Source organism: Xiphophorus maculatus, chromosome 11, assembly GCF_002775205.1.
Source record: "Xiphophorus maculatus strain JP 163 A chromosome 11, X_maculatus-5.0-male, whole genome shotgun sequence".
In the NCBI taxonomy this organism is placed as follows: Eukaryota; Metazoa; Chordata; class Actinopteri; order Cyprinodontiformes; family Poeciliidae; genus Xiphophorus; species Xiphophorus maculatus.
In genome coordinates, this window is record NC_036453.1 from 11,374,767 (window position 1) to 11,400,826 (window position 26,060).

Sequence of the window (26,060 nt, forward strand, 5' to 3'; positions counted from 1 at the left end):
GGGCGCAGGAATGACGACTTTCAGACGACCTTCCAGCAGAACCTCAGCAGTGATCTTATTCTTATTCTCTGTGTTTTCAGACCATTTCAAGGACTTATTCCCAAACCAGGTATTCTAAGAATTTCACTGTAGAACCAATTCATGCATCAGAACATGGAGAACCAAGTTAACATGTTTATGTTCTCCTGTCAGCACCCCGTCGAGTCACTTTACTAAAGAAGGCCTACGCCTCAATAAGCGGTGAGGAGAAAGTTTTCTTTTTTTTTTTTCCTTTTTCTTCTACTCCATCAAATGCTGCATCTTCACCCTTGCTGTTGTCGCTTTCTGCCGACAGACGATGACGACATCAACCGCATGGGCGAGAAAGTGGTCCTCCGAGAGCAAGTCAAGGAGCTTTTCAACAAGAAATACGGTAACAATAATCCATTAAACCAGTTCAGACCTGCATCTGATGGAGTTTGATGAACGGCCAAATCAGAAAAAATTAGAACATGCGAAAAGGTTTGAACACAAAGACAGAGAAGAGTTAAATAACACTTGTTTTCATCTGCAGGAATGCAAAAACCATAGATTTGACCATCTTTATAAAAAATAAACAATGATTAAATCAGCTTGATTCAGAAGCCAATCAGTTTTTTTTAACATATCAATTCGAAACAAACATCTTTCTAACGTACTTTGTAAGAAAAGTAGATCTAAGAATCAGTGAATCTATGAATCGACTTCATAACACAGTTACATAAACAGACTAGATTTACCACACCGAGCCAGTCTGTTCAATTAAGACATGATAGAAATATTTTATGGATGCTTCCGTCGTATAGTTTTGCAGCAATCCCTCCTTCCTAGCTAACCAGCAGTGACAGTTGGTCGCATTGAAAGCTCGACTTTTTAGGAATCAATTACAGAGTAAAAATGTGTCAACAGCAAACAAATAATTGATTAAAGTCACTGATTTAGCAGCAATCACTCTGGAGCTGCAAAGTGGACAGTTGATTTCATCAAAATGTTTAGTCAACAGTCAGTTTTGTGGACATTGGATGGATGATTGCAGCAATCCCTCATATTAAACATGCATTTGCTAACAGTGGACATCTAATTGTATCAAGACTGTGACTTTGCAGCAATTCCAAAACATATAGTGACAGTGGACATATACTGTAGCTGTATATCCACTAAAGCTAAGCTGAACTTCTTAAGAAACTAGTAAGAGAGGTTTGTGTCGTCAGCATGTGGACAGATACATAAATCTACAACAGAATTTCCTTCATTATTAATATAAATGGAGGAAAAGGCGAAGTATTGACCCCTTTGGGTTGCCATTGGTAACTGGGAGAGAACAAAGAAGAAATTGTGGATTAAATTTAGGATTAAAGGGAGACGTTTTCAAGCTTTTTGTCATGTGGGCCAAAATTATTCAAAACTACAAAAAATACATAAAATCAAGCAAATAAAGTAGCCCAATTTTTTTTGTTGTTGTTGCTGTTTTTGTTTTTTGTAGAAAATTGATCCTTGTAGAACTAAAACTTTAATATGATTTTGCACATTTTCTGTATTAAACAAAATGGCATTTAGTCTTCAAATCATTTTTGGCTTGGATAAAAAAATATATTCTGTTATTAAAAACAGGATTTGGGTCACTTTATTTCAGAACGCTATCTACTAATTTAGATAAGTATAAGATCAGAATACTTATCTAATTTTAATAAAATTAGATAAGTAATTTGGGTGCTGCAAGGTTGGATTTATTTGGAAAAGTCTCTGGACCTACTTATTGGAAAGGTTTGGTTATAAAAAGACAAATATTTTGTGCATTTTCCATCGTGAGAAGATTAGGCCAATAATAAATGTTAAAATGTTTAATAGACAAATTTGTATCATTCTTGAACTGCAGTTCAGTCACAAATGGCCCGGACAGACGCTCTTGCTCTGAATATTTCAGAAATATTGAGTAAAGTTGGTTTTATTCACGGCTCGGTTTAATATTTCCACTTCCTCTTGCTGTCTGTGCGGTCCAGGCGAGGCGCTGGGCTTGGACCGCTCCGTCGTCGTGCCGTACAAACTGATCCGCGGCAGTCCGGAGTCCGTGGAGGTCGGCGGTCTTCCAGACGACGTCCCCTTCCGAAACCCCAACACTTACGACATCGTGTGCCTGGAGAAAATCCTTCAAGCTGCGGATAAAGTAACGTTCAACATCAAGAGCCAGCTCCAGTGAGTGCAGAGCCGCCTGGAAGCTGTCAGCGCCTCGGTTCAGGGGAATTTAGGCTCTCATTGTGTCGCATTAAAGCTCCTGACGGTTTAAACCCACCCTTTGATATGTCACCCACTGCACCCTCTTCAACAAATATATTTATATATATATATAGAGAGAATAAAACAAAGCAGAGTCTGCTTTGACATCAAAGCGGCTCATTTAAGATGAAAGGAAATGAAAGATCGTTAAAATAATCCAGGTTTCAGTCTGGTTCTCTCAACTTTTAGGCGTCAGAAAGTTCAGTAACCTGCAATCTAATGGAAACCTTTTACCTCTCACAGGCCTTTTGCAGAGATCTGCAGCCAGGCTTGTAACACAGGTATGAGCAACTCAGATTGGATTTGTAGGATTAAAATGAAAAACCTCCCTCTGTTGGCTGAAACCTTCGGCTTGGTGTCTCCAGCAGGAACAGACGCCTCCACTAACCGACGGAAACGCAAGAGAGTCCAGGAGAGCAGCCGCATACCCGCCTCCTCCGACCTGGGGATATCAGCCAATCAGATTCCAGTTATGGTACTTTCACCCCGCCTCTTATTTTGTCCTAATTCAGTCTGTGATCCATTTCTATAGAGTAGACACCCATCCTTTAAACTAACACTTTTATGTAGGACCTTGTGAACTCAGTTCTCCTGAAGCTCATCAATCTGCTGGACATTTATTCATTTGCACACTTCAGCTAAAAACACCGTTTGCACGGAGGTTAAAAAGGATCAAATTGAACAAAGGTATCAGTCAGAATAAGGTTGCAAAAAAATGAAGCAGTGCTGAGCTGTTTGTAAGCTGCCGTTTATTTTATCAATTAACCTGATGATTATTCTGATAAAACAAAATATCGGCGCCTGCAGATGTTCCATTTAACCACAGGACTTTTGTTAGACAGTATTAGAAATACATCAAAAGATGCAAATAATCAAGTAAGTAAATAAATTTTTAAAACAAGAAAAACAAATGTGCCTACAATGCAATAACAGCATTCCTTTAGTGTACGACTGATCATTCGTAGAAAAGGAAGAATCTGCAGCTAAAAAAAACACTTCTAACATCAACGTGTGAAGAGATATTTTCAGACAAAGGGATTTTTATTTCTTAACTGCAAAATGTTTTTGGCTTCACTTAAAACAACAAGAAACAAGAATCTTATTCTTTGCTGTACAATTTAAAGTACCGGATCAGAGGGCTGAGTTTTTCACATTGACTGTTTTTAGCTGGACATGCATCCTTTGCTGCAATTGATCAAATGTTTACTGAAGGAATGCTGCTGTTGCATTTTAGGGAATCAAATTTGTATTTTATTATTTAAAAATGTATTGAATTGTTTGCATTGTTTAACGTATTTGCAAAAAAAAAAAAAAAAAAGGGTTAAATCTAAAAAACCAGCAGAATCAATGGTTTTCTAAATGAATCGCTAGTCGCAGCGTTCCTGTGAAATGAAGCTGCGGTCAGAGGCGTTGCTGTCTGCAGCATTTTGTCCCCTGCTGACCCGTCCTCTCTTTGCAGCAGTGGCCCATGTACATGGTGGACTACAGCGGCGTGAACGTCCAGGTTCCCGGGAAAGTCAATTACTGAAGGACAAACTCAGACTGCGGCAAGGAGGAGCTTGTTTCTCTTCCACAGAGGGACACTAGGACTTTTCCCCGGAGGAATAAGACGTGCCGATCTCTGCAGAATGCTTTTCTAAAAGCTGCAGGTTCGACTCTTGAGCGGCGGAATGTATGTGCGTCAGAAAGCCTGGCTCGTTTTGCTTTTAAAACACAAGTTATTTCACTTTTTGTAAAAGCTGGAAACGTCACTAACATGTCGTCATTTCACTTTGTTTTTTTCCAGTTGCAAACTGTCCATTCACTGAGTCATGATTTTAAATCGAGATGATCTGGTTCCACATTATTCAGATATTTGTACCTTTTATTTATTATATTTATTAAAATATAACATTATGTGCAGGGATGTAAAATATATTATTCTGTTATACTTTGAGGAACCCACGACACTAACTCAGATAACTATAGGCGGCTGCTAAACACGAGACTGAAGCAGCAGATTTTAAGTGTCTTAATTTGTTGTTTTGTTAAACATGAGACTCAAAAAAAAAAGGACTGTTTGGTCAGCAGGAAGTACTACGCCTCTTTATGTTAACACCACATTAACATGTAAAATATGTCATTTAAAGTCAGCCTGAATGTATCATGTAAAGAAAAGAATGGTATGTTACTCTGCGATGACTGTCTCTGGACTAATTATATTTAATATGCTGTACCTTAACGCCAGTTAGGCCTTTGAAATAAAATGTGTTGCCTTGCACTTTGAATTTGTGGAGTTTGTTTTTAATTGGTTTTGAACACAGAGTTCAATCGATTAGAGGATTTTTTTTTCTTGTAAAAACGTATAAATATTCTTAGCTGATTCTTTGACTTCTTTGTTGTTAGAAATGGATTTGAAACGAATCAGTTTAGATCGGTCAACATTTTTAAGTTAGGTGAAACAAACCATCAGGTTCCACTAGGGGGCAGTATCTATTGTAAATGTTTTAATCAAGTTCATTGCAGGGTCTGTAATTAATCGCATTTTAATCAAAACATAACAAAATAAGCAACATCTTCAATTCAAAGTCTTGTTTTGCTGCTGAAGCTGCAAAGGATATTCAACCATCAGATCAGTACAAAGTTTTTCCAAGAGCCTCTGATCACCATGGAGCTTCTTTACAAATGCGGACAGTGGATGCTCACATTAGCATTGGGGACAGCTTTGCTGCTGCAACATGTTTAGCATTGAGATGCTACTTGTGCCCTGAAGTAGCATGCTAATTGTGCTAACTCCTGTTAGCACAATTTTAACACAACAGTCTTTTCCAGCGTCCAATCAGATAATTTTTTTTAAACAAAAAGGAATCCTTAGTGGGCCAAGAGAAGTGACTACCGTCCATCGCGGCTTATAGGTGTCACTTGTGCATCATATTTACGGGTGTACCAGAAACGTGCAAATAAAACGGTTCCGGCGCGAACCTTTGCACGTTAAAAAAAGGCAATTGTGTAAAAATTAACTTTACCATTAATTAATCAATAACATGTTAAAGTCAGGGCAGTAGAAATATTATTACAAACTATCAAGAAACAGGTAACAGCAGAACATCTGTTAACCCCCCCCCCAGATGTTGTTTTTGAAAGAAAAAAAAACAAACTTATGGCAGGTGAACCAGTTGTGCCTGATGTTGCTAATCTATTTAAAGGTTTGGCGCAAATTAGCAACACCAAGCACAACTGGGCAGCATAAATATAAATTAATAAAAATACGTCCCCAGATTTCCAAAGTGTGTTGAATCATTTCAGGTGTAACAGTGTATGCAGATGATGCCACACTCTTTTCAACAATCTGTGTGTCAACTCAACACAACAGAATGACATGATTGGAAACGGTTCAGATTTGTAAAAAAAAGTCACACATAGTCATGGTTTTATTTTTGCATTGTTTCTTTATTGCAGATCCATTTTTTTCCCTTTTTCTTTTTTTTTTAAGTTGTACACACGTCGAGGCTGAGCTGATCAGCTGTGACTGCAGCACTGTGAGCAGGATAATGTGACTACAGGAGGTCGCACCTCGTGGGAACATGGACACGTTCGCTGCAGCTTTGCTAGTCTTGTCTTAATCAAGACAAAGTTGAAGACTGATTGTCACACTGTCAAATCTTCTTAACTAGAGATTTTTTTTAATTTTAAATTTTTTTTGTCTCAGAGGTGAGAAAATAACTGAGGTCAGGGGGCTTGTTGTTCTCTCTCTCGCACGGCAACTGCAACATTAAATGACGAAAAACAGCTGCAGAGTGGCCCCCAGTTTGAAGGCTTAAATAGAAGATGGCTAAACAATAACGCTAACAAAAAATAAGACAACTTTTATGGCATTTTGTTTTTTTTCATATTTTTAATGCATTTATATTTTTATTTACAACTGAAGTATTGCCTCTTCTCATCAAATGTGTTTGTTGAACTGACGTTGCTACTTGAAGTTTAGTGTTCCGGCTGCACATGTTCCCAGCTTTTACCAACAGGAAATAAAACAACTGAATAAAGTAACTGTCGCCGTGTCAGCTGAATGCACTGTAAGAGCTAAAGTGCTTCATGAGATTCTCATTCCCAGAGTGAGCTCTGCTTCCCGCTGCAGCTGAAAGACCAGGATAATGACGTGGCTGGGATGAGGGGGGGGGTAAAAATCACGAGTTGTCCAGTGTTTTGGAGGTTTGAAGGAGCAGGCGAACACGGAGATGAGGCCTGCGGGTTTTTTTTTTGTTTGTTTTTTTCCCCCTCCCATCGTTTCTGTTTTGTAACGTGCAGAAATGCAGCAGCATATGAACCAGGCAGCTTCTCTGCAGAGATTATGGTTGTGTTTATTTCTTTTTCCCCTCAGCTGAGAGCTGAGCTGGAGGTTTGCAGTGGAGTGGAAATGTGCGAAGCTGCGACCTAACTGCTGCTGCCGCTGCCCGGAGGTTTGAGGCAGTCCTCTGTCACGCCCTGCGAGGCCAGCTCTGACAGAACGTTGTCCAGGTAGTTTGGGTCGGGGTAGCCGTGGCCCGACAGGTTGGACATCATCTCGGTTTTGTGGTGGATGCCGTTCCACACCACCGTGTCGTGCTCACCGGTGGTGCTGGACGTTCCCACGGTGAAGATCAGGCGCCGCATCCACGCCACCTTCAGCAGCTCCAGGACCTGACCGTGAGCAGAGAGACCGCTGAGCCGATTAAAGGAGACATATCGTACTTCCTTGAACAGGTTAGCATACATGCAAACATTTTCATTACATTTTTGGCTCCAAATCATTCTTAGATGATGAGATTTTAGTCTGCTATTTAGGGCCTCCCTCACTTTAAATACAGATAAGCTGCTGCTGGCCACGCCCCCAAACTCAAATTTCTAACACGTGAAAATGACTGCAAACCGATGCATAGTTGTACAACCATACAGCTTTGAAAAGCAGAAGTGGAACTTCCTGCACAACCAACAAGAATGCAGCACGTGGTTTCTGGATGGGAAGTCAACACTCTTCCAGCAGCCATTGTACAGGGCATACAGCTGTAAGACCAGCTGACCAAATGTGCTGTTGCTCAGCTTGGGTTGCTAGGTAACGGCACGGTGCCCATCAACTGTGACTTAACAATCAGAAGGTTTTTGAAACGGCTCATTTTCCAAACACCAAAAGCAGCATTCATTTGTTACCATTAAAAACGGTTTGGTGTTTTAAGAAGTTGGGCTGTTTTCAGCAGCAGCAAAAACCCAAATGGAAGAACAAAACTGCAAAATGTACGTTTTGGATGACGGTCCCCTTTACTGGGGTCTGGGCGATATGGCTTAAAAATAACCCTCTGATGTGTAAGTGGGTCTTTTTTTGACCCACTGATGTCCTTTTTTTTTTTTTTTGCAACATTTTTCTAATTAAAAGTTTGTTTGTTTTTTAAAGGTTTTATTGGTTCTAGTGGCCTTTATTTGATAGTTAATTGACAGGAAAGTGGGTAATGAGAGAAGGGGGAAGACATGCGGCAAAGGTCACCAGGCCGGGAATCGAACCTGCGATGAGGACTAAGGCCTCTTTATGTGGGTTGTGCTTAACCCCTGCGCCACCACAGCACATCCCTAATTAAAAGTTTTAATCGTTTCATATTCCAAAAAACACGTTACTGAAATCATGCAATTCAAATTTAAGAAGTAGCATATAGTCTGCTCAGATATGACCTACAGGTCTGGACTCAAAAAAATGACTTCCTGAATCACAGACGGTCCACAGCAGCCATGTTGTTACCAGCAGACTGACTGCAGACAGGCTGGGAAGGTCAGAAGGTCCTGACCTGTTTAATGATGCTACTGACCATTTGGACAGAGAGAACTGAATGTTCAGAGACCGACGAATGTAGAAGTGGATGTTATGACTGTGTATTAAACCTGCAGGTGGCCGTGCCTGCAGGGAGCGGCGGCGGCCCGTATCATTTATGATGGGCTCAGATTGAATCGCAGCGTGAAGCAGACATCTCCTCCATGTTTTACCTTCCTGCCCTTGTCGTTGTCGGGGAGGAAACAGAAGCGAGGAAACCCCCTGCAGGTGAACGGCTGTCCTGGGTTGGGATGCTCCGGGCCCTGGAGGATGAGGAGGAGGGACGAAGAACTGAGAACTCTTATACAGCTCGAGGCTCAAGCGATTAATCAAATTAATCATGATTGATTGTTGAGATAATCTTCGGGAAAGGCTTCTTATAATGTCACATATGTAAAAATGGTTAGGTCAGCTAGTTTAGCACCGCCAAAGTTTCTGATACTGGATGTTCCACTTTAGTTCTGGTTTCATTCGTCTTTGTTTGTATTTGCTGCAAATTCTGGAAGTGACATCAGTCAAATTTGCCACTTGAGGAGAACATGTTTACAGACGACGGTTATTTTTCACCTCTAATGTAAAACGTCCATTTCTTGTACAATTCTGATTCAATTACAACTCTGACTTCGTTGCTCTTTCAGTAAATAGCCTTCCTTTTCTTTTTTTTTTGAGTCAGTAAACTCCAGTTAACGATTAATCGATTACTAAAACAGTTGACGATTATTCCTATAGTCGATTAATCCCGATGAATCGTTCGGCGCCTGTAAAGTGCGGTGGGTCTGGCGTACCTGTAAGCCAGGCGGGATGCTGTAGATGATCTGAATGGTGCCGCAGTCGGGGTGACCAGGCAGCGACTGAGCAACGCTGTAGATCTCCATCTTGCCTTTGGGCTGCGTGCCGGTCTTCTCTCCATAGATGGTCTTGCAGGACGGACACTGGAGGCTGCCGTCCTGCGGGGAGGAGGCGGAGCCGTTTAGACTGAGCTCAGCGTTCAAACCAACAACCAGATCAGGGCTTCGTCCACTTTCACAGTAAAATTCAAGCATTTTCAAAGACAATTTAATCACTTATACATTATTTATTACAGTTACTAATTATTTTTTTTGTGATAGTATTCTACAGCAGAGACGAGGTCGACTAAAATGAAACAATTTGAGGTTTTGAAACGTCTCACTCACTGACTAATTGAACAAAATTCAATAACTTCAATTTTGATAACTTGATAATATGATGAAAGCTGTTAGGAATAATACATATTAATAAGACAGAAACAATCCAAACCAATCCTGTCGAGGTAAATGAGCGTCCTGATCAAATGAAGTGCTTGAAAACACAAAAAGTCATAAAAATGGTTTTGAAAAACGTTTTCTGGCATTTAGCAAATAGAGATCATTTTGGTAATTCTAACTAACATAAAACAAGACGTTTAATCTGATTTAATTTCAAACACTGAGAAGAAAAAAATGTCGTTTTATTAGGCGTATAAAAATAACTGGTCTCAACTGTAAACCTTTTCCACATTTAAGCTTTTATTCAAATATTATTTTGCACTTTACTACCAAACTGTGCCATGTGAATATCAAGCACCTTCAAGGATTATATACAGAAATTACACACTTTCCAAACCTTGAAAAACACCTACGTGTAATTCAAGAATTTTCAATGATTTCAAGCGCCTGTATGAATGCTGCAGCCATGTTTGCTTTCTATATGTATTCCTGTGGCACTCTTGAGTTTTGCAGGTGTACTTCAGGACTCTGGTCTGCTGTGTACCTTTGTTCCGTTGTTGTACATGGCCAGCATGCAGAGCATGTGCAGGGTGTGACCACACTTGATGAATTTCCCCACGGCCTCCGGCGCGATGCTCTGGCCTCCCTCCTCCGACGGCGGCGTCTCGTAGCTGGACGGATTGGACAGCTGCTCCATGCAGATGATGCAGTCCTGAACAGGACAGAGAGCTACGCAGTGAGAAAACCGACTCCAGTAAATATTCACTTCCTGTTGGGACCGCAGTCCTGGAGAAAGGTCTTAGCATTCACAAGCCCAGGTAAATCTGTGAAACTGCTTTGTCTACTAAACACTTTGTCGTCGTGGTTTAGCGCTGGCAACCGTTGCCTCAAAAGAAACGTTTATGCAGCAGGTGAATTCGACACATTGAACGCAGCTTCAGTACGACTCTCACTAATTATATACCTTTGGCGTTCAGCTGGAGTCCATTCAGCGAATCAGATTTGTTGCATGTATGCAGAGTACGATCTAGGACTGAAACGATTGATCTGATAAATTGTGATTAATCAATTATTAAAGTAATGGTCAGCTAATTTAGTAATACAGACTCAGAAAAAGGCCAATTGCTGAAAAAACATGTTATGAACAGTAATTAAGCCAAAAATGTACGAAAGGTACTGGTACATATGTTTGGTATTTAAGATACAAAATTTTAAAAAGTCTGTAAGTATGTTTTACCCAAAACTCCTCAAGTGGCAGTTTTAGCTTCTCCCAAATTCTTTTAAAGAAAACTGACATTAAGCAACTTTTGCTAGCTAATAATTAATTGGCTAATCCAAAAATAATCACCGGATCAGTCCCACACTGATGTGGTGAAAACTGGAAGAGCTTTTCATGTGTTTGAAGTAGAATTTTAGTTCCAGACGCATCGTTTGCCACAAATGATCAGGTGTTCACTAAAGAAATGCTGTTAAGGCATTTAAGGCAATAAAATGCTTTTGTTTAAAAACACCTGAATTGTTAATTTGCATCTATAATGTATTTCTGATATCGTATAAAAAGGCTCAGGTGGTTAAATGAAAAGTCTACAGATTTTTTATGATTAATGGCAAAAATAACAGCTGGCTAGTTAAAAAAACAAGACCTGAACAAGAAGACGAGAACGGCTCCCATTCAGTCAGAATTTTATACAAGTTATGAAGGAGAATCAACTGGAAATATTGAGTCGTTGCATAAATGTAATTATTTACCAACACATTCCATTTAGAAGGAATTCATTTTAAAGTACGCCTCAGGAACAGGTTGTAAACTAATTGAAACTGCTGTCGGTACGTGAATTAATGACACAAACGCAGGGCAATGACTTCCTGTTTACTCGGCCGTGTCTGTCAAATGCTCCTCTGATTGTTTCTAATCAGGATACTGATGAGTCGGGGAAACGTGGGAAACCTTTACCTCCTCTGGAGCGTCAGCCACGACCTCCATGTAGCGCTGGATCACGTCTTCGGACCTCTGGCCTGGCGCTGGCGGCGGGACGAAACAGGAGAACAAACATCTGATTATTTTCCTCAAGAAGACGACGGGATAAAGTCACGTCTACATGCAAACTGGTAAGGAGAGACGATGTGACGAGAGGGCGAGCGTGGTGATGGAGACAGACATTAATGATGGTTAATATAAAACATTTCAGACCCAACGTTCAGTTAAACCCCTCGAATTGAGTCGGCTCCGTCTTCTCTTCCCTACTGTCAGTTAGGAGGATGTACTGAAGTTTGTTAGTTGCAAACTAGTGCAGCAATATTATGCCAGATGTAGGGCCAGACCAACAAATGCTTTTAATTACAAGTATTATTAGTATTGTTACCATAATAAAGTCAGAAAATCACTAGAAAAAAAGTTGTTTTAAAGAGAGCGAAGCAGCTTTTTCTTCAAAATGGACTCAGTCGTCTGCAAAGTCCTGCTGATCGTTTGGTGCTCATGTGTTAAAGGATGAAGTAAAAAAGGATTTCTTCACACGATTCTCAACATTGCTCATTTTAATTCAGTTTTTGTGTCGCCGTTATAAGATTACATCTTCCTTCCCCTAAAACGACTTTCTTCTGGTAAAATGACGACAGTTCTGTCGCACAACGTTTCTCAAATATTAGAACTTTATTCTCAGAATGTGCCATTATTTTCATATTAGCACTTTATTCTGGTAACATGACCGTCATGTGGCTTTTTTCTTGTATAACGACCATCATGTTTCACGTTTTTCTTGAATTCACTTTTTTTTCGTAACGAGTATTATCATACAATTTCAGTTTTTGTTGATGACTTTATTCTTGTAGCATAATTCTTACAACTTTCTCGTATCATGTTTTTTTATTACTCTATTACGACTTTATTCTCAACTGCTCACATTATTACGGCTTTTTCAGAATTATTACAATTCTTTTGTATTACGACCTTTTTTGGTAACACGAGTCTATTTTTGTATTAAACCTTTTTGTCGTATGACTATTTCACGTATTTCAGCTTTTTTCTTGTATTGTTACGATTTTATTCTTGTAATGTGACATTGCCTAGGACTTTTTTCTCCTACTATTAAGCTAAATTATTAAGCTTTTTATTATTATTATTAAGCTAAATTCTTGTACAACTTTTTGATTTTTTTTTTCTTAATCTGGCCCTGATACTTCTTGGTAGATGATGGATCATCTGTCAGGTTTTCCAAATTTCTACATGCTGAACCATCACACCAGATGGTTGCCTTATCCAGCCGCTGCTGGTTCGGGTGGAAGACGCCTGAACTCATGCAGGGCTGGAAACGTGACGATTGAACAGAAACGATAAAAAGAAGCTTGAAATAGTGACATGGATGGACCACAACCATCACTGTCACTGCGTTCGCTTGTTATCCTTAGACAAATATCAGGAAAGTATACTGTATATTACCAATCCAGCAAAATTATTCCAACCCATTTTTCTATTATATTATAGATTATACTGCATATTTTGCCTTGCTCTTGAACTTTTGAGTTTAAATCAGTTTGCACACATTTGTCAGCTTTGGTGAAGCACAATTAACCAATCACTTTATCTCTAGGTTAATGGAGGTGGGGGGGGGTGGTTGTAGTCTGTACATATTGAAATCAGTTTAACTCTGTAATACTCAGAAAAGTATGTACTGGATTGTCAGAGATTAAGAACAGAAACTTTAAAAAGAATTTTTTTAAACCAATAAAAACAGGGAAAAAAATATATAAATTTCAAAGCTTCCATGTTTGGTGCATAAAAACCACAAAGAATCCCAAAGTAAAGGACCAAAAGTGAAGGTTGTCTTCTATGTTTATACCAACATAAAAGCTCCTTGTTTACTAGACACAAATTAATAAACATCTGGTAAGTTGTATTTTCATCCAGGCTATTTACATTTTTCCAGACCAAAATTCCAACTTTTTCAAAACCACCAGGGAGCCTCAGAGCGAGGGTGAATCCACCGGAGCATCGCTGCAGGCACAAAGATGATTTCATGTCTTTTTTTTTTTTTTTTGGCAGCTTGTCGACACGTTCTGTTCCTTCACCATCTCCTGTTGTCGCGTCGCCTCCAACCCCACCTGCAGCCCTGGTTGAGAGCTCGGATCTCTTCCTACAGGCGCAGAGTTCCTCTGCTTCCTCATTTCAAAGCAAACTTTTTAAGTTCAGGGATGAATAAAAAAAAAAAAAGAAAAGAAAAAACAAAGAAATCTGGTTTGAAAAACCAGATTTGAAACAAAAGAACTTTCCTTCCTACAGCCTCCAGCTTCTTGACACAAAAACTATTCTTTCATATTAAGCTAAACAAATAAAATGAGTCACACCAAGAGATTAATTTAGTGTGCAGGATCTCTGTACTGCAAGCACCAGCCTCTGCAGCTCGTCCTTCCTTTAAACTTTAACTCTGACCTCTGGAGGGAGACGAGCTTGCATCACTACCTCCTGACATTTCTGAGGTTTTTCACAACAGATCTGCTGTTTTAAGAGTTGCTGCATCAACATAACAGTGTTACAGTAACAGCATCCTGACCAGCTCAGCCTTACTGTCAGCAGATCTTAAGAGCTTCTTTTCTCCCTTTGTTGTTTATTTTATTTAATTCTGAATTGTTTTATTCAATCAAGTCTGGAGGATTAATAACTTTTACTGTCCACTTCTCTTTTTTTGTTTCAAAATTTTCGATCTTGAAACATTTTTCCTATTTTTACTGGACAACTGCGGTGTAGAGGTCACACTGAGATATCCACAGGTGGAAGCAAATGTTTTAAAGCAGCGACACTGATGTGAACGTCACGATGAGATGACAAGCCAAACAGAGCGGGATTAGTGCGAGACACGTGAAAACAAAAATCAGCGCTAGGTGGAGGATGAAATGCTCCTCAAGCTGGTGGAGGATGACGATGGAGATGAAGAGGTGGATTTTGGCTCGTAGCGAGGTAGCTACCTCTCCTGTGCTGCCTCTTTGCTCTCCTAACTGAACTGCTGCTGCTGCTGTGGGGCCTGCTGGCTGTGGGGAGGAGAGGAGGAGGAGGAGGAGGAGGAGGAAGAGCAAAAGGAGCAGGTTGTTGCTGCTGATGCTGCTGCTGCTGCTGCAGGGGCTGCTGCTGAGGGAGGGGAGCGGAGGTGAAGTGCACGCCGAGTCCCACCGCTGACATCAAAATGGAGGCCATGCCTGGAGCGAGGGTGAGGTGGGGGTGGGGTGGGAATGGGTCGGGATGAGTCGGGAGCGAGTGAGGGGTGCAGGAGCAGAAAGGAACAAATCAAAAGAATGAGTAATGCAGCAGCGGCGCCGGCGTCCACTGCGACTCTCACCCACGCACAAAAAGTCACAAAGTCTGAACAGGAGTCGCAGGTTTCAGCGGCCGAACGGGAGGGGACAACGAGACGGCGCTCTGGACGAAAACTTGACATTGTCCCCGGAGGAGAGCGAAGAAATGTAATGTGGTTTGTTGATGCAAGCCAACAAGTGAGGAGTCCGGAAGGTGATAAAACCCACTGCAGTGAACGCGCCGCACCTTAAAATGCATTCAAACTGATGCCAGATCGTAAAATTGCGACTCCAGAATCTAAATAGGAACTATCAAATTTAATGTTCGTTCTAAAAAAAAAATAATAAAAAAAAAATACTGAATGAGGCTGTGGGATAGGGTGATAAAGAGAAACTGCATCTGAGCCTGAACTGTAACTTAAACTAACGGGGAGTTTGTTGCATTTACAACAGGTCACGATTCTGTAACGGGTTTGGTTGGAAAGTCGACATATTCTACGGTCAGCTCAGGTGGAAGCAGCAGAAACAGGAGGGATGCAAAGGTCAATATGGCCTCACCTGCTGAACACGGAGCACCTGAGCCACAAACGGTGTGACGACAGATTACAACCACACCATATTTGTCCACGTGAATTAACAAGAAGCACTATGGAAAAAGATTAGGGTCACTGAAAAATAAATAAATAAATTATATACATTTTTTTAAAGTCAGTTCTTTTTTGTTTGTTTTTTTTGCGCTGGCCGTAATCCTTCCCTGTAAAACACCATCTAGTGGCTATCAGCATGTGCTTTCATCTGGTCTAGTATATTATTATTATGAACCTGAGGATGTGAGCGCTTTGAGCTCTAAAACCTGTAGCCATGTTTCAGACTCAAGCTGTCACCTCTGTCCCTCTGTATCTATTTTTGATTCTGTATTATACGTTTTAAAATGCTGATGACCAGTCGAGCTGCACAACCACAGGACAACATAACTGCAGTAGTTTTTCGGAACCTTTTTAGGATCTGTTTGAAACCCCCCCCAAAAAACAAATAGGATTCTTAGTTTTCCAAGAAGTCAAAAAAAAAAAACCAGTTCCTGAAAATAAATTAAAATAAAATTCTGTCCAAATTCACAATCACAAAAGAAAATACTTGTATTGTTGCATTTGAAGCAACAATATATGAAGTCCCACAAATTAAAATCTTTTTGGCAGACTTTCACGGGCGGGTGTTTATCCCATGCCTGATGAAAATGTTGAGTGGAGGGAGTATTTTTAAAAAAAATAAATGAATTTTAAAAAACTGTCAGGGAGAGCTATTAAACAAAACTTACAATTTGGACGTTTTGCTTCTTTACATTTTCTTCTCTGCCACTTCAATAAACACACTAAGCACTTAAAAACCAGCTGGGTGGGTTTTTTTTGGGCAATGAGTTTCTTTGTTGATGTTTGTTGGTGTCTGGAAAAACCTCCAGAATGTAACGTCACAAATCAACAGGCGCCGCCCCTCACAGCAAAACCTAGCATTACCTAGCAAGTCTGAACCCAGGCTGAGATTCAGCATGTTTTGTCGGCGGGTTTACTACTTTATGCACAGTGTGTTGTTGACTTACAATCCAGAAACCACTTGCTGCATTATATTTGGGTGTGCAGGAGGCTCTACTAATGCTTTTCAAAGATGCAGAGTTGCATAATTGTGCATCCGTTTGCAGCCATTTTCACATGCAAGTGGCCAGCTGCTGTTTATTTGGATGTAAAGTGACAAGACGACCTAAAACAGCTCGGCTTGAAATTAGGCAGAACAGGACAGACTAAAATCCCATTATCTGTGAATGATTTTGTGCAAAGCGTAAAAAGAACACGTTTGTACCTATTTTAAAACGTCCAAAGGAGCATAACATGTCACCTTTAAGGACTAAGAAAATTCAGGTCCCCCCGACCAACGCATAACCTACTGTGGTTCAAGCTAGCGGACGCCGCCAGTTTCAGAAATTTTTCAGGGTTACTGCATCTGTGCATATCTGCATCAGCTGAACACTTTCAACCTTTAGCTCCACATAATGACACAAAAATAAATCTCCAAAACTAATAGAATTTCTGCAGCCGCAGATGTTGAAACATGCCTGTGATTCTTTAATATTTACGTTTCGGAGCCACCGGTATTTGTTCTGTGTGCGCTGAATGCCGTCTGGTTATTATTGCTGTTCATTTCAGTCTGATGAGAAGTAAAACTGCATTAGGAGAAGATGCTGCGGGGGGGGAGGGGGGGTGACCTTCCATTTGAAATCATTTACTCAAAGTCTCAGCTGGGTGCTCCCGCCTAATGAGGTTCTGGTCCAGCAGCCTCTGATTGGACTGATCCAGTCAGCTCGGCACCTGGCTTTTAAATTAAAAAGGTGCGCAGCAGGAGAAAACAAAGTGACAGAAAATACTTTATCTAACATTTAATGACAGCCCTATCTACCGTTACCATGCTTAATTATGCAGAACTGGTTTTTTTCTCTGCTGAATGCATCAGTTCATTTCAATTAAATTCCTCAATTTTTACTCAAACATCGCTGATTAAAAAAGTTTCAAAGTGAGGTTTGAAGCTCGGCCTCAGAGCCACCTAGCAGGACTAAATGTAAGGTTTTGACCAAACCATTTCTTATTTAAACACGGTGACTTGATAGGATTTTGAATTGTGCTGACGTCGGGGAGCCGAGCAGCATGAATATGCATTAAATTATGAATATTTTCTGCTCAAGCTGAGCCTCAGTGAGTCTGTAGATGCTCTGTTCTAATTAAAAATTGAAGTATCTTATATACTTTATGAAAATTGAGTGCTTGGACCAAAAAGCAGCAGGGAGAATATCACAAAATACAACTTTGAGCAAAGTTGTAAAGTTTGTCCAGCAGAGCAGATTTCAATGCCAGACTGGCTCTGAACATGCATAAAACAACAAGGCCCAACATGGAGACGCTTCAGTTCAACAGCAACAATCTCTCCCTGTTTTATCTAAAGCAGAACTGAAATCAAATCTCAAAATATTGATATTGCATGAATATCACTTAATGAAACATTTCCTCAAAAACATTTTAGGGAATCATTTCTCTGGCCCAAAACTTCACTTGTTTCGAATGTCTTTGTTGATAAATGCTGAAATGGGGAAACTTCTGGTTTACCGTCCCTTGTTGATGATGTCATTGCTCTAAAACGACTCTACTGTCCGGTTATTTATTAGTGGAAATGGAAGAAGATTGTTGTATATGAAGAGATGCTGGAAGACCTTATGGGAGTAAGTGATGTACAGCCATGACAGGGTGAGTAGTAGCACAGAATACCGTATTTTCTGGACTATAAAGCGCATTTAAAAGTCTTTAATTTTTATCAAAAAACAACTTAGAATCTGGAGCGCCTTATATGTTGTTCTGGAGTAAAACTATCCCCCTCTAGTGACTTAATTAACAGCGCTCTGTCAAAATGTTTTAGTTACGTTACGGCTACCGTAGTCAGGAGCGTCGTGGAGTTTTGTTTCGCTTAATGTGCCTTATGTGTGAAAATGTGAAATTTGTGAATTTAGTGCATTAATAAAGATTTCTCTTCTGGTAATTATGTGCAGCACATATTTACTTGAGATAAGCCCTTTGTCGTTCTGTCTCATTGTCCAGTGCTAAACCAACAATTTGTTCATGTTGAAATGTTTTTAAGTTTGTTTTTTTTTGGCCTGGACGGATTGTGTTCGGCTTCTGACTTCAGTTCCTGAATGATACAAATTTGGTCGCCCCGCACAGGTGTTTGATGGCAGATTTATATTTTTGATTAAGACAAAACTATTACAAAGTAATACATTCTGACAACAGAAAAGAAATGATTTGTCTTCAAACAACCAGGCTTTGTGCTTTTTCTTATAAGAACCAGTGACTTCTACTCTAAAACAAATTTTGCTGCACCGAAATCTGCTTTTAATTAATTTAATAAACCTGGCTAAATATAGAAAGCATTTTCAAAGAGAGTGACAAAGATCCTGATATTATTGTTCAAAATCAACTAAATTGTGTTTTCTTGTTTTTTCAAATGATTTGCAAAGTTACTTTTAATGATGAAAACTTTAGAACCCTTTTAAGTTTTGGATTTAGAACAATTTACAAATCCTTTTCCTGCAATAAATCTGACTGGTTTATTTGTTTAAATAAAGTATTACATACTTAGTTTATAAGTATAGGCAAAATAACCTTTTTTTGGGTAAGGCAGATCGAAACATGACGTTCATGGTTGGCAGAGATTATAAAAGTAAAACCTTTTAATGTGGTTAAAAAGAAATAACATATGCTAACCCTTCAGCGGTCAAGGACCTCTGGTTTTTCAATTTGAAAAAAATAAAATTTTAAATAAATGAGCTTGATTAGGAGGATGGAATATGTTGTATAGATTTTCACCCATGAGGAAATGTTTCCATGCACTCTTTCTCTTAGCATTTTTCATCTTTAAATTCTCAAACGCTGGACTCTGCGCTTCCTGTTCCTTTCCAGATTTTGGTCCCAAACAGGCAGAGACAAATGCAGTGTGGCGGCACCGAACTCGGCAACGACCTGCGGCCTGAAACCTGCATCCAGCCGGAAAATGTGGTGTGGAGGAAACTGTGAGGATGGATGATTAGTGACCCGGTTACCTGCCAGGGCAGAGCTCACGCTGGTGGAGCCGTTCAGCTGCACAGAGATGGAAGGAACACTGCAGGCCGGGAAACACACACAGAGACAGCAATCAGTAAAAACACACACCAGGAAACTCAGAGGAAGTGCAAAACAAAGACTGGCAACTATTTTAGTTTTCAACACACGTCACAGACTCGATATCGGCAGAAAATGCTGCTGTGACCTGAAAACAGAAACCTTGTGATGGCTCCTGCATCCTTACTGCTGGGCCTGATGACTCCAGGTTTGGCTAAATGACTCGACAGTCGATATGTTGATGGACAAGCAGGAAATAAACCTGATTACAACCTAATTCAGATTTAAAGGTGAAAAAGGAGCAGAACGGAGCTTCGGTGCAACGTTAACATTTAAGAGTGATCAAGTTTTTTTTTTTGAGGTTCTCACGGATCTATGGAGGACTGATCCTGCCAAAATTGGCAATAAATGCAGAAATAAATAAATGGCTTAATAAAGTAATTAATGTGTTCAAATATTGCATCCCTAAAAAACAACAGAAAAACGTTCCCAACTTATTCGATAACACATTGAAACAAGTTGATATTTACTGCATTAATTTAACAATCAAAATTATTTATTTTTCCACTTTATTGCTAATCTTTTTTTTTTAATTCCTTTTTATTTCTTTATTTTTTCTCATTTTGAATATAAAAAACAGATTATAAAAAATGACAGTATAGCAAAAATTTAACATTAAATTGAAACATTACATTAAAAATGTAACAAGAAAAAAATCTAAAAGAACAATTTAATAATATTGATCATGTCCAATTAATAAAGAAATTAATTCATGCAGCTGGCTAAATTTTTTGGATTCCATATTTTGCACAATAACTACTTTATCAAGCCATTTACTTATTTATACAATTATTGCCAATTTTGTAACTGAGCGCCTGCCACACCGATAGGATTTGGAAATTTGAAAACCATGTATCGTTTTCATTCCATTTGAAATTTATGCACTAACTACATAAAATACGACATCTGCAGCTGCAATGTGGCAAAATGTCAAAAACGGTTTAAGGGGTTTGAAGATTTCTTTTACAAATCACCATGTAAGTCAACTGTGCACATCTGTTTATATGGGAACAGCTGCAGAAATTAACTGGTGGAGTAGCTCCGCAGTTTTTTACTGCACAATTATTAATAACCTGTGGTTGAGAAGAGACTAAATTAAACTCTGTGTTGAAGAAAATTAGACCCCAAATGAAGTGCCAGTGAACTGCGTATTCATTACAGTCATTAGTTTAGCAGTTTGTCTTTTGGAAGCTGCATTCTTCAACTTTAGGAACAAAAGGAACTGAGCCAGAGCAAACATCGCTAAAGCATTCCTGTCTGACGGGATGGGACGGGTCAGCGAAGAGACAGACGGAAAGAAACGAGGCTGGGTTTAGGGGACGTCAACGCCGTTCCTTACAGCTCAATGTGTCAAACTCAAGGGTCGGGGACCAAATCTGGCTTGATGCAGCTTCTTATGTGGCCCTCTAGATCCCAGAGAGAAGCATGAATAGAACATCCACAACAACAGTTAGCTACATATTATTTTATCAATCAAATCGGAGCAGTTTTTATCCGTTTGCTGCCTTTTTTAGCCCCTCTAGTTTTGTTTTTGCAATTCTGCGAACTCGCAAATTCAGGCAAAAATCAACAAATGCGTGCACTTTTTTACGTTATTGTATAACTGTGAGTTTACAACAAATTTTATCACTACGCTGCTGCCTCAGTCGTAGTTTACGTCAAATTACAGTTTGTGATTGATACGGCGCCTAACAAAAAGTTACACTTACTGCCATATAAGCGTAAAGTTTCTAGCAAATATTTCTACAATTAGCTCCACAAATTCAATGGTTTTGATTACGAAAAAACCCTCAAAAACAACAAAAAACAATCATGAAATCCTGGAAGGAATGATGAGGGTGAGAAGATGGTTAATATTATTTCATTTTGAGGAGCACTTTGTAACGACAGAGTGTTATAGCCATGATAAGAAGAAATAGAGTAAAAATTACAAGAATAAAGTCACAAATTGATGAGAGTGCAAGTGCACCCTGCTGCAAGTGATTCACCCCCATAGCAAACGGCAGACACCAACCTTAACCCGTTAGCACTGGGAGAGCCGCTCAGATGAGGCGCAGACATCTGACCAGCAGAGGGCGGCGGCCAGGGGCTGCCCCAAGACATCCCCCCCACAGAGAGGGGTCTCCTGGGGTAGGGTGAGTAGACGGAAGCGGGGTGAGCAGCAGCGACCCTCCCCGTCCCCTGGAGGATGGGCCGGTTCAGGCTACTGGAGGAGAAGGAATGTCGCGAGCGGCTGGGCATTGGTCCTGTGCTGCTGTGGCTCAGACACTGCTGGCAGGAACAGGTAGGGGGTGGGGGCCCGGAGGAGGCCAGTGGGTAGGGCAGGTTGCACTGCCGCCGCACCTGACGCCTGAAGCCCGTCGATTTATTGACCTGGGCCAGAGACGTCAGGTCCACGATGTAGTTGTATCCGTGGGGGCCGAGGTCGGCCGTGCCCTGGCGCGCCTGGTAGCTGTGCTCCAAAAGGATGGAAGTCCGGGTCTCGTACGGAGTCCAGCTGCCTTCGTCGTTGGCCCATTCCCAGTAGACGCCGCTGCCGAGGCCGGAGGACTGGGCGAACAGGGACCGGCGCACGGAGCGCGTCTTTCCTGAAATTACACAGGAAGGATTTCAGCAAAACAGCTACACAGAACACCAAAAACATTCAGCATCGAAAACTCCTATTTATACTAAATATCTACTTAATTGATTTTTTAAATTTTTCCTTCCAGGGTTTTTAAATCTATTTTTTGCATTAATTCCTCTATTATTTCATGCTTTAGTGTTCGTTTTTTACTACTGCTTGAATAAACCTCATTAATATGTTGTCAATGTGTTGCCATCTTAGCCATAAGGCTGTTAGGCCCCTGGCCTCTTGAGGCTGTGCAGGCTCCTTGTTTTTTTCTGTTATGCAGGATCAGCTTTCTGATTGGCTGCCTAGAGGCTGCAGGAGAGCAGCCACCCCATTGGATCAGCAGAGCCAATCAGACGTTGATGAGGCCCACCTGCACCATATAAAAGACATCTGACTTCATTCCTCCAGTGGGGCAGCTAGCAGGAAGAGGTTGTGTAAAGTTGACCCCCACCTTCTGTGTTTGGTGACTGTTTTTGGACAGTTTGAACAATTTTCTTCTTGCTTCTTTTGCTAAGTGGTTTGAATCTGCTTTAGATAAATCTCAAACAAGCTAAAGGCTTGTGTTTGTCCCTTTTGTCCTTTGTTTTGGGTTGTTTTGAGTTACTTTAGACTGACGTGTTTGAACATCTTATTTGATTTGCACTCAGTGATTTCTGAATTTGTTGGTCCTTTACTTTTGTTTAATTGGGTTAAGTTGTATTGTGTTTTGGTTCTGTCAAAAACCATCTTTTTGTAATAAATCATTTTTTCATTCCACTTTTTCTCTGGACACATTTTCATGTTGCCGCCCCTGAACCCTGACCTTAGGGGGTGTAACAAAGGCTGAAACGATTAATTGGATTAATTGTGATTAGTCAATTATTGGAATAATCACAATTATTAGGATTAATATATTATTGTAATGATCAACTAATTTAATAACTGAATAACCATTAACTTGAGGATACAGACTCTAGAACATCCAATTTGCTGAGAGAACATCATCCTCAAAGCACCAAAACTGTGTGTGTGTATATATAAAATTTTGGTTGAAGAGTGGCATACTTTTAATTAGACCTGTCTCACATTTTGAAATAAAAAAATCTATTAAGCATCTTTTGACCTCCACTTATCAATTAATAGTCAATAGGTCAATATGCCTGCTGTTGATAGATTAAGCAGAAATAGCTGAGCTTTTCACATGTGGTTAAAATATTATTTAGCTGCAGCATCCTTTGCTACAACTGATCAAGCATTAACTAAATATTATGTAAAGATCATTTTGTGATTTAAAAAGGAAATTATTGATTTATTTTCATTTTCATACATATTTATAATATTGTATAAAATAAGCTCAAGTAGTTAAATAACAAATCTGCAGAATATGCCAAATTTTTTTATGTGAAGGCTGGCCAGAATAGTAGATTAAAGTAATTTTTAATTTTATTACCAAAAAATGTTAGCATAAAGTCATTGGGAGCGTCCCAAAGAGCCTTCACCGCTGACTCAGATATAAACTCCACACATGTTCATGGTCTGTTTGAATCATGTGGGATACAAGAGCTTTCAGAAAGCCTGAGAACTCATTTTTAATCACACCTAAGAAACCTCAGGTAGAAGAAGTTTTAAAACAAAACCTAATTCAAAACTTCAGCACCAGCTGGAGATGCAGTTCATTTACTTTGCTGCTCCTTATCAGATCTCAGTCTAGCTGTTGGAAGAAGTGCCTGACAGAAAACACTCTCCTGTGTGACAGTCTGCTCCCTCTGGTCTGTAACGTCCTTCATTTTATGGAGCATTTCAATTTGAATAAACATTTACATATGCTAAGAGTTACACTTTACATTTGAATTACAAAGCTAGGTAAATATCTCTTTTGTTTAATGTGGCTTTTCTTGGTTCATCGTCACTTCTCATCTGGATCACTACTGAGTATTTAAAAAATTCTCATTTATTTATTTTTTCATACATGCTCTTGCAACATTAAAATTAAATCCCAAACTTTTACCGTTGCATTTTTTAAATTGAATATGAATTGTGTTCCTATGTGTTATATTGTATTTGAACCTTTTCTGCAGCACTGTTCATCTTTTCACCAAATATTTCTGCTTATGAAAGCTTTTAGTCACATCTGTAACAACGACATGCACATTAACAAAAACTCAACATTGCGACTGTTTGCAGTCATTAGCTCAATTATTAAATGATAATATAAAACAGTGAGCCTATAAAACATTGATGCCAGCAGATAGAAGGTTGATTCTGATCTAGGGAAAACATTTTAACATCTGGAGATATTATTACTTTCAAGAAAACAAATGTATGCTACAAAAAGGCCTTTTTCCTCCATTTTTATTCATGTTTGTCAACATTTCTTTGCATCTCCTCAGACCTTAGGACAGCACTTCAACTGTGCATGTTCTACAGTACAACATTATGCTAAAACATGCACTGGGATTATGATAGCTCAATGTAACCCTAGAAATCCAGCCATCTGTTGCTATAGCGATACCTTCGGCATCTGAAGAACGTGCAGAGCTCATATTGTTTAATATCGTGTTACGCTCCTATAAAATTAAGCTATCTACGCACAACACTGAACATCTACAGTATGTGACCGTTATGAAACAACGTGTCTTCAGTCAGTTGCTTCTTCAAAATTGCTGTAATACAGACTGCTACAGGAGATCCTTCCTGCCCACAGCAATCAGGATGTACAAAAACTCTTAGAAAAAATGTGGACGATATGATTTAAAACATTTAAATTCCCTTTGGGATGAAAAAATATATATTTTTAACTGAATTAAGCTAAGACTGTGATTTTATTTTAAGGAAGCTCGTTTGAAGAAGCTACAACCATCCAGGCCTGTTAGATAAGTGAGAGAAACACCGTTATAAATACAACACATTAACGGCCTACAAAGGTCCAAACGCGTTGAATTTGTTCACCTGTATCCTGCCGGAACTGCTTCAGGCTCGGTATGTCTATGAGGTAGGGCGACAGGCTGGGGTCCGACTGTCCGAGGCAGATGCTTGTAACGCCGGCTCCACCGCCTCCCCGGTGGCCGCGCGGTGACAGACACCGCTCGATGTAGGCGCTAACTTGGCCGCTGTAAGGCCGCCAGTAGCCCAGGTCGTCCTGCCACTCCCAGACCGCTATCATGGGCTGAGACTGCCCCACGGAGCCAGAGGCCGTCGTGGCCGACACCGAAGGCCCGTTTCTGGAGCCGTTCACCCTGGCACAGGAGCCAGACACAATCGCCATGTTCGCTAACACAACGACTGGTTAGCCGACTGTGGCTACGACGAAAACAATGTCCGCAGCGAGGCTAGCTGGGCTCGTTAAAAGACTCCATTAGGAATGTGTTAGCACGCCTGCGAGGAAGTTACAAGGTGGGGATCAAACTGGAAACGGCCTGAATAAACATTCAAGACCATGTTGACAAAGCCGAAGCATTCAGATCGCTTTACACGAGCAGAGACGTTAACAGGAATCCTTCCTCTTGAGCGGCTGCCTTCACGGACTGCCGGAAATAGTAGTGATCCGTTCCATTCGTGCTTCAAAGTAGGAAATTTATGTTTCCGAGTCAGAATTATGACATTCGCTCTTAATCCAAGCAACGGAAGCAGAAAGCAGTTTATTTCGAATAGAATAGGATAACAAAAGAAATAACCCTTTGTTGCCTCAGTGGGAAAATTCAGCGGCAAACAGGGAAGTCCAAGAATGCAGATTTAGACAATAAAAGTTAAAAAAAATAAACAAATAAGTAGGAATACTGTACTGTACTGTACACAAGGGGTAGGCAAAGCGGGAGTCACACAATGATTTGCAGAATCATATTATACACCGGAGGTGTACGACGGTGTTCTAGGAAAATAATAGATTTTTAAAAAGAGTAAATGTGCATCATAAAACTCAGAATTTATTAGATAAATCTCTAACGAGATGAATCTAAGAAATTGTATAGAAAAAAAAAGAAAATGTATAAGTGGAAAAATTGAGAAAGAAACTGTAAAAATCTCAAAACTAGACACAACTTTATGAGTTTCAAAAGTCTTTTCTTTTTTTTTTTACTTTTCTAACTCTGAGATTTCAAAGTTTA

General features: G+C 39.9%; 2 protein-coding genes across 3 annotated transcripts in view; one reads left to right on the top strand and one right to left on the bottom strand.

The window, feature by feature from the left end:
- Positions 1–4,559, top strand: part of gtf2ird1 (GTF2I repeat domain containing 1) — a 60,637-nt gene extending 56,078 nt beyond the window's left edge. Inside the window, exons 21-27 of the mRNA XM_014469252.2 lie at positions 81–109; positions 193–240; positions 335–412; positions 2,019–2,211; positions 2,536–2,573; positions 2,658–2,767; positions 3,752–4,559. Of these exons, the coding sequence (XP_014324738.1) occupies positions 81–109; positions 193–240; positions 335–412; positions 2,019–2,211; positions 2,536–2,573; positions 2,658–2,767; positions 3,752–3,820 (565 nt within the window). The 3' untranslated portion in view covers positions 3,821–4,559. The remainder of the gene's footprint in view (positions 1–80; positions 110–192; positions 241–334; positions 413–2,018; positions 2,212–2,535; positions 2,574–2,657; positions 2,768–3,751) is intronic.
- Positions 4,560–6,079: 1,520 nt separating this feature from the next.
- On the bottom strand, positions 6,080–25,500 carry LOC102238035 (probable E3 ubiquitin-protein ligase DTX2). Of its 2 annotated transcripts, XM_023342333.1 has the most exons (9): positions 24,907–25,500; positions 21,379–21,952; positions 19,247–19,305; positions 14,290–14,517; positions 11,285–11,352; positions 9,875–10,042; positions 8,890–9,051; positions 8,278–8,367; positions 6,080–6,948 (listed from the first exon to the last, which is right to left on the bottom strand). In XM_023342333.1, exons 1-9 carry the CDS (start codon positions 25,220–25,222, stop codon positions 6,703–6,705), a joined length of 1,911 nt encoding a protein of 636 aa, XP_023198101.1. In that variant the 5' UTR covers positions 25,223–25,500; the 3' UTR covers positions 6,080–6,702. The 2 variants fall into 2 exon arrangements, with proteins under 2 accessions (XP_023198101.1, XP_005800405.1); XM_005800348.3 differs by lacking the exon at positions 14,290–14,517 and having other exon boundaries at positions 24,907–25,499.
- Positions 25,501–26,060: the final 560 nt, after the last annotated feature.

Bases quoted from the DNA above. Each gene is read 5' to 3' on its own strand.
- LOC102238035 (XM_023342333.1), bottom strand. From the start codon at position 25,222: ATGGCGATTGTGTCTGGCTCCTGTGCCAGGGTGAACGGCTCCAGAAAC. The intron at 14,518-19,246 runs GTAACCGGGTCA...CCCTCGCTCCAG, and splicing joins CGTGAGCTCTGCCCTGGCAG to GCATGGCCTCCATTTTGATG. The intron at 8,368-8,889 runs GTACGCCAGACC...CTCATCCTCCAG, and splicing joins GCATCCCGCCTGGCTTACAG to GGCCCGGAGCATCCCAACCC.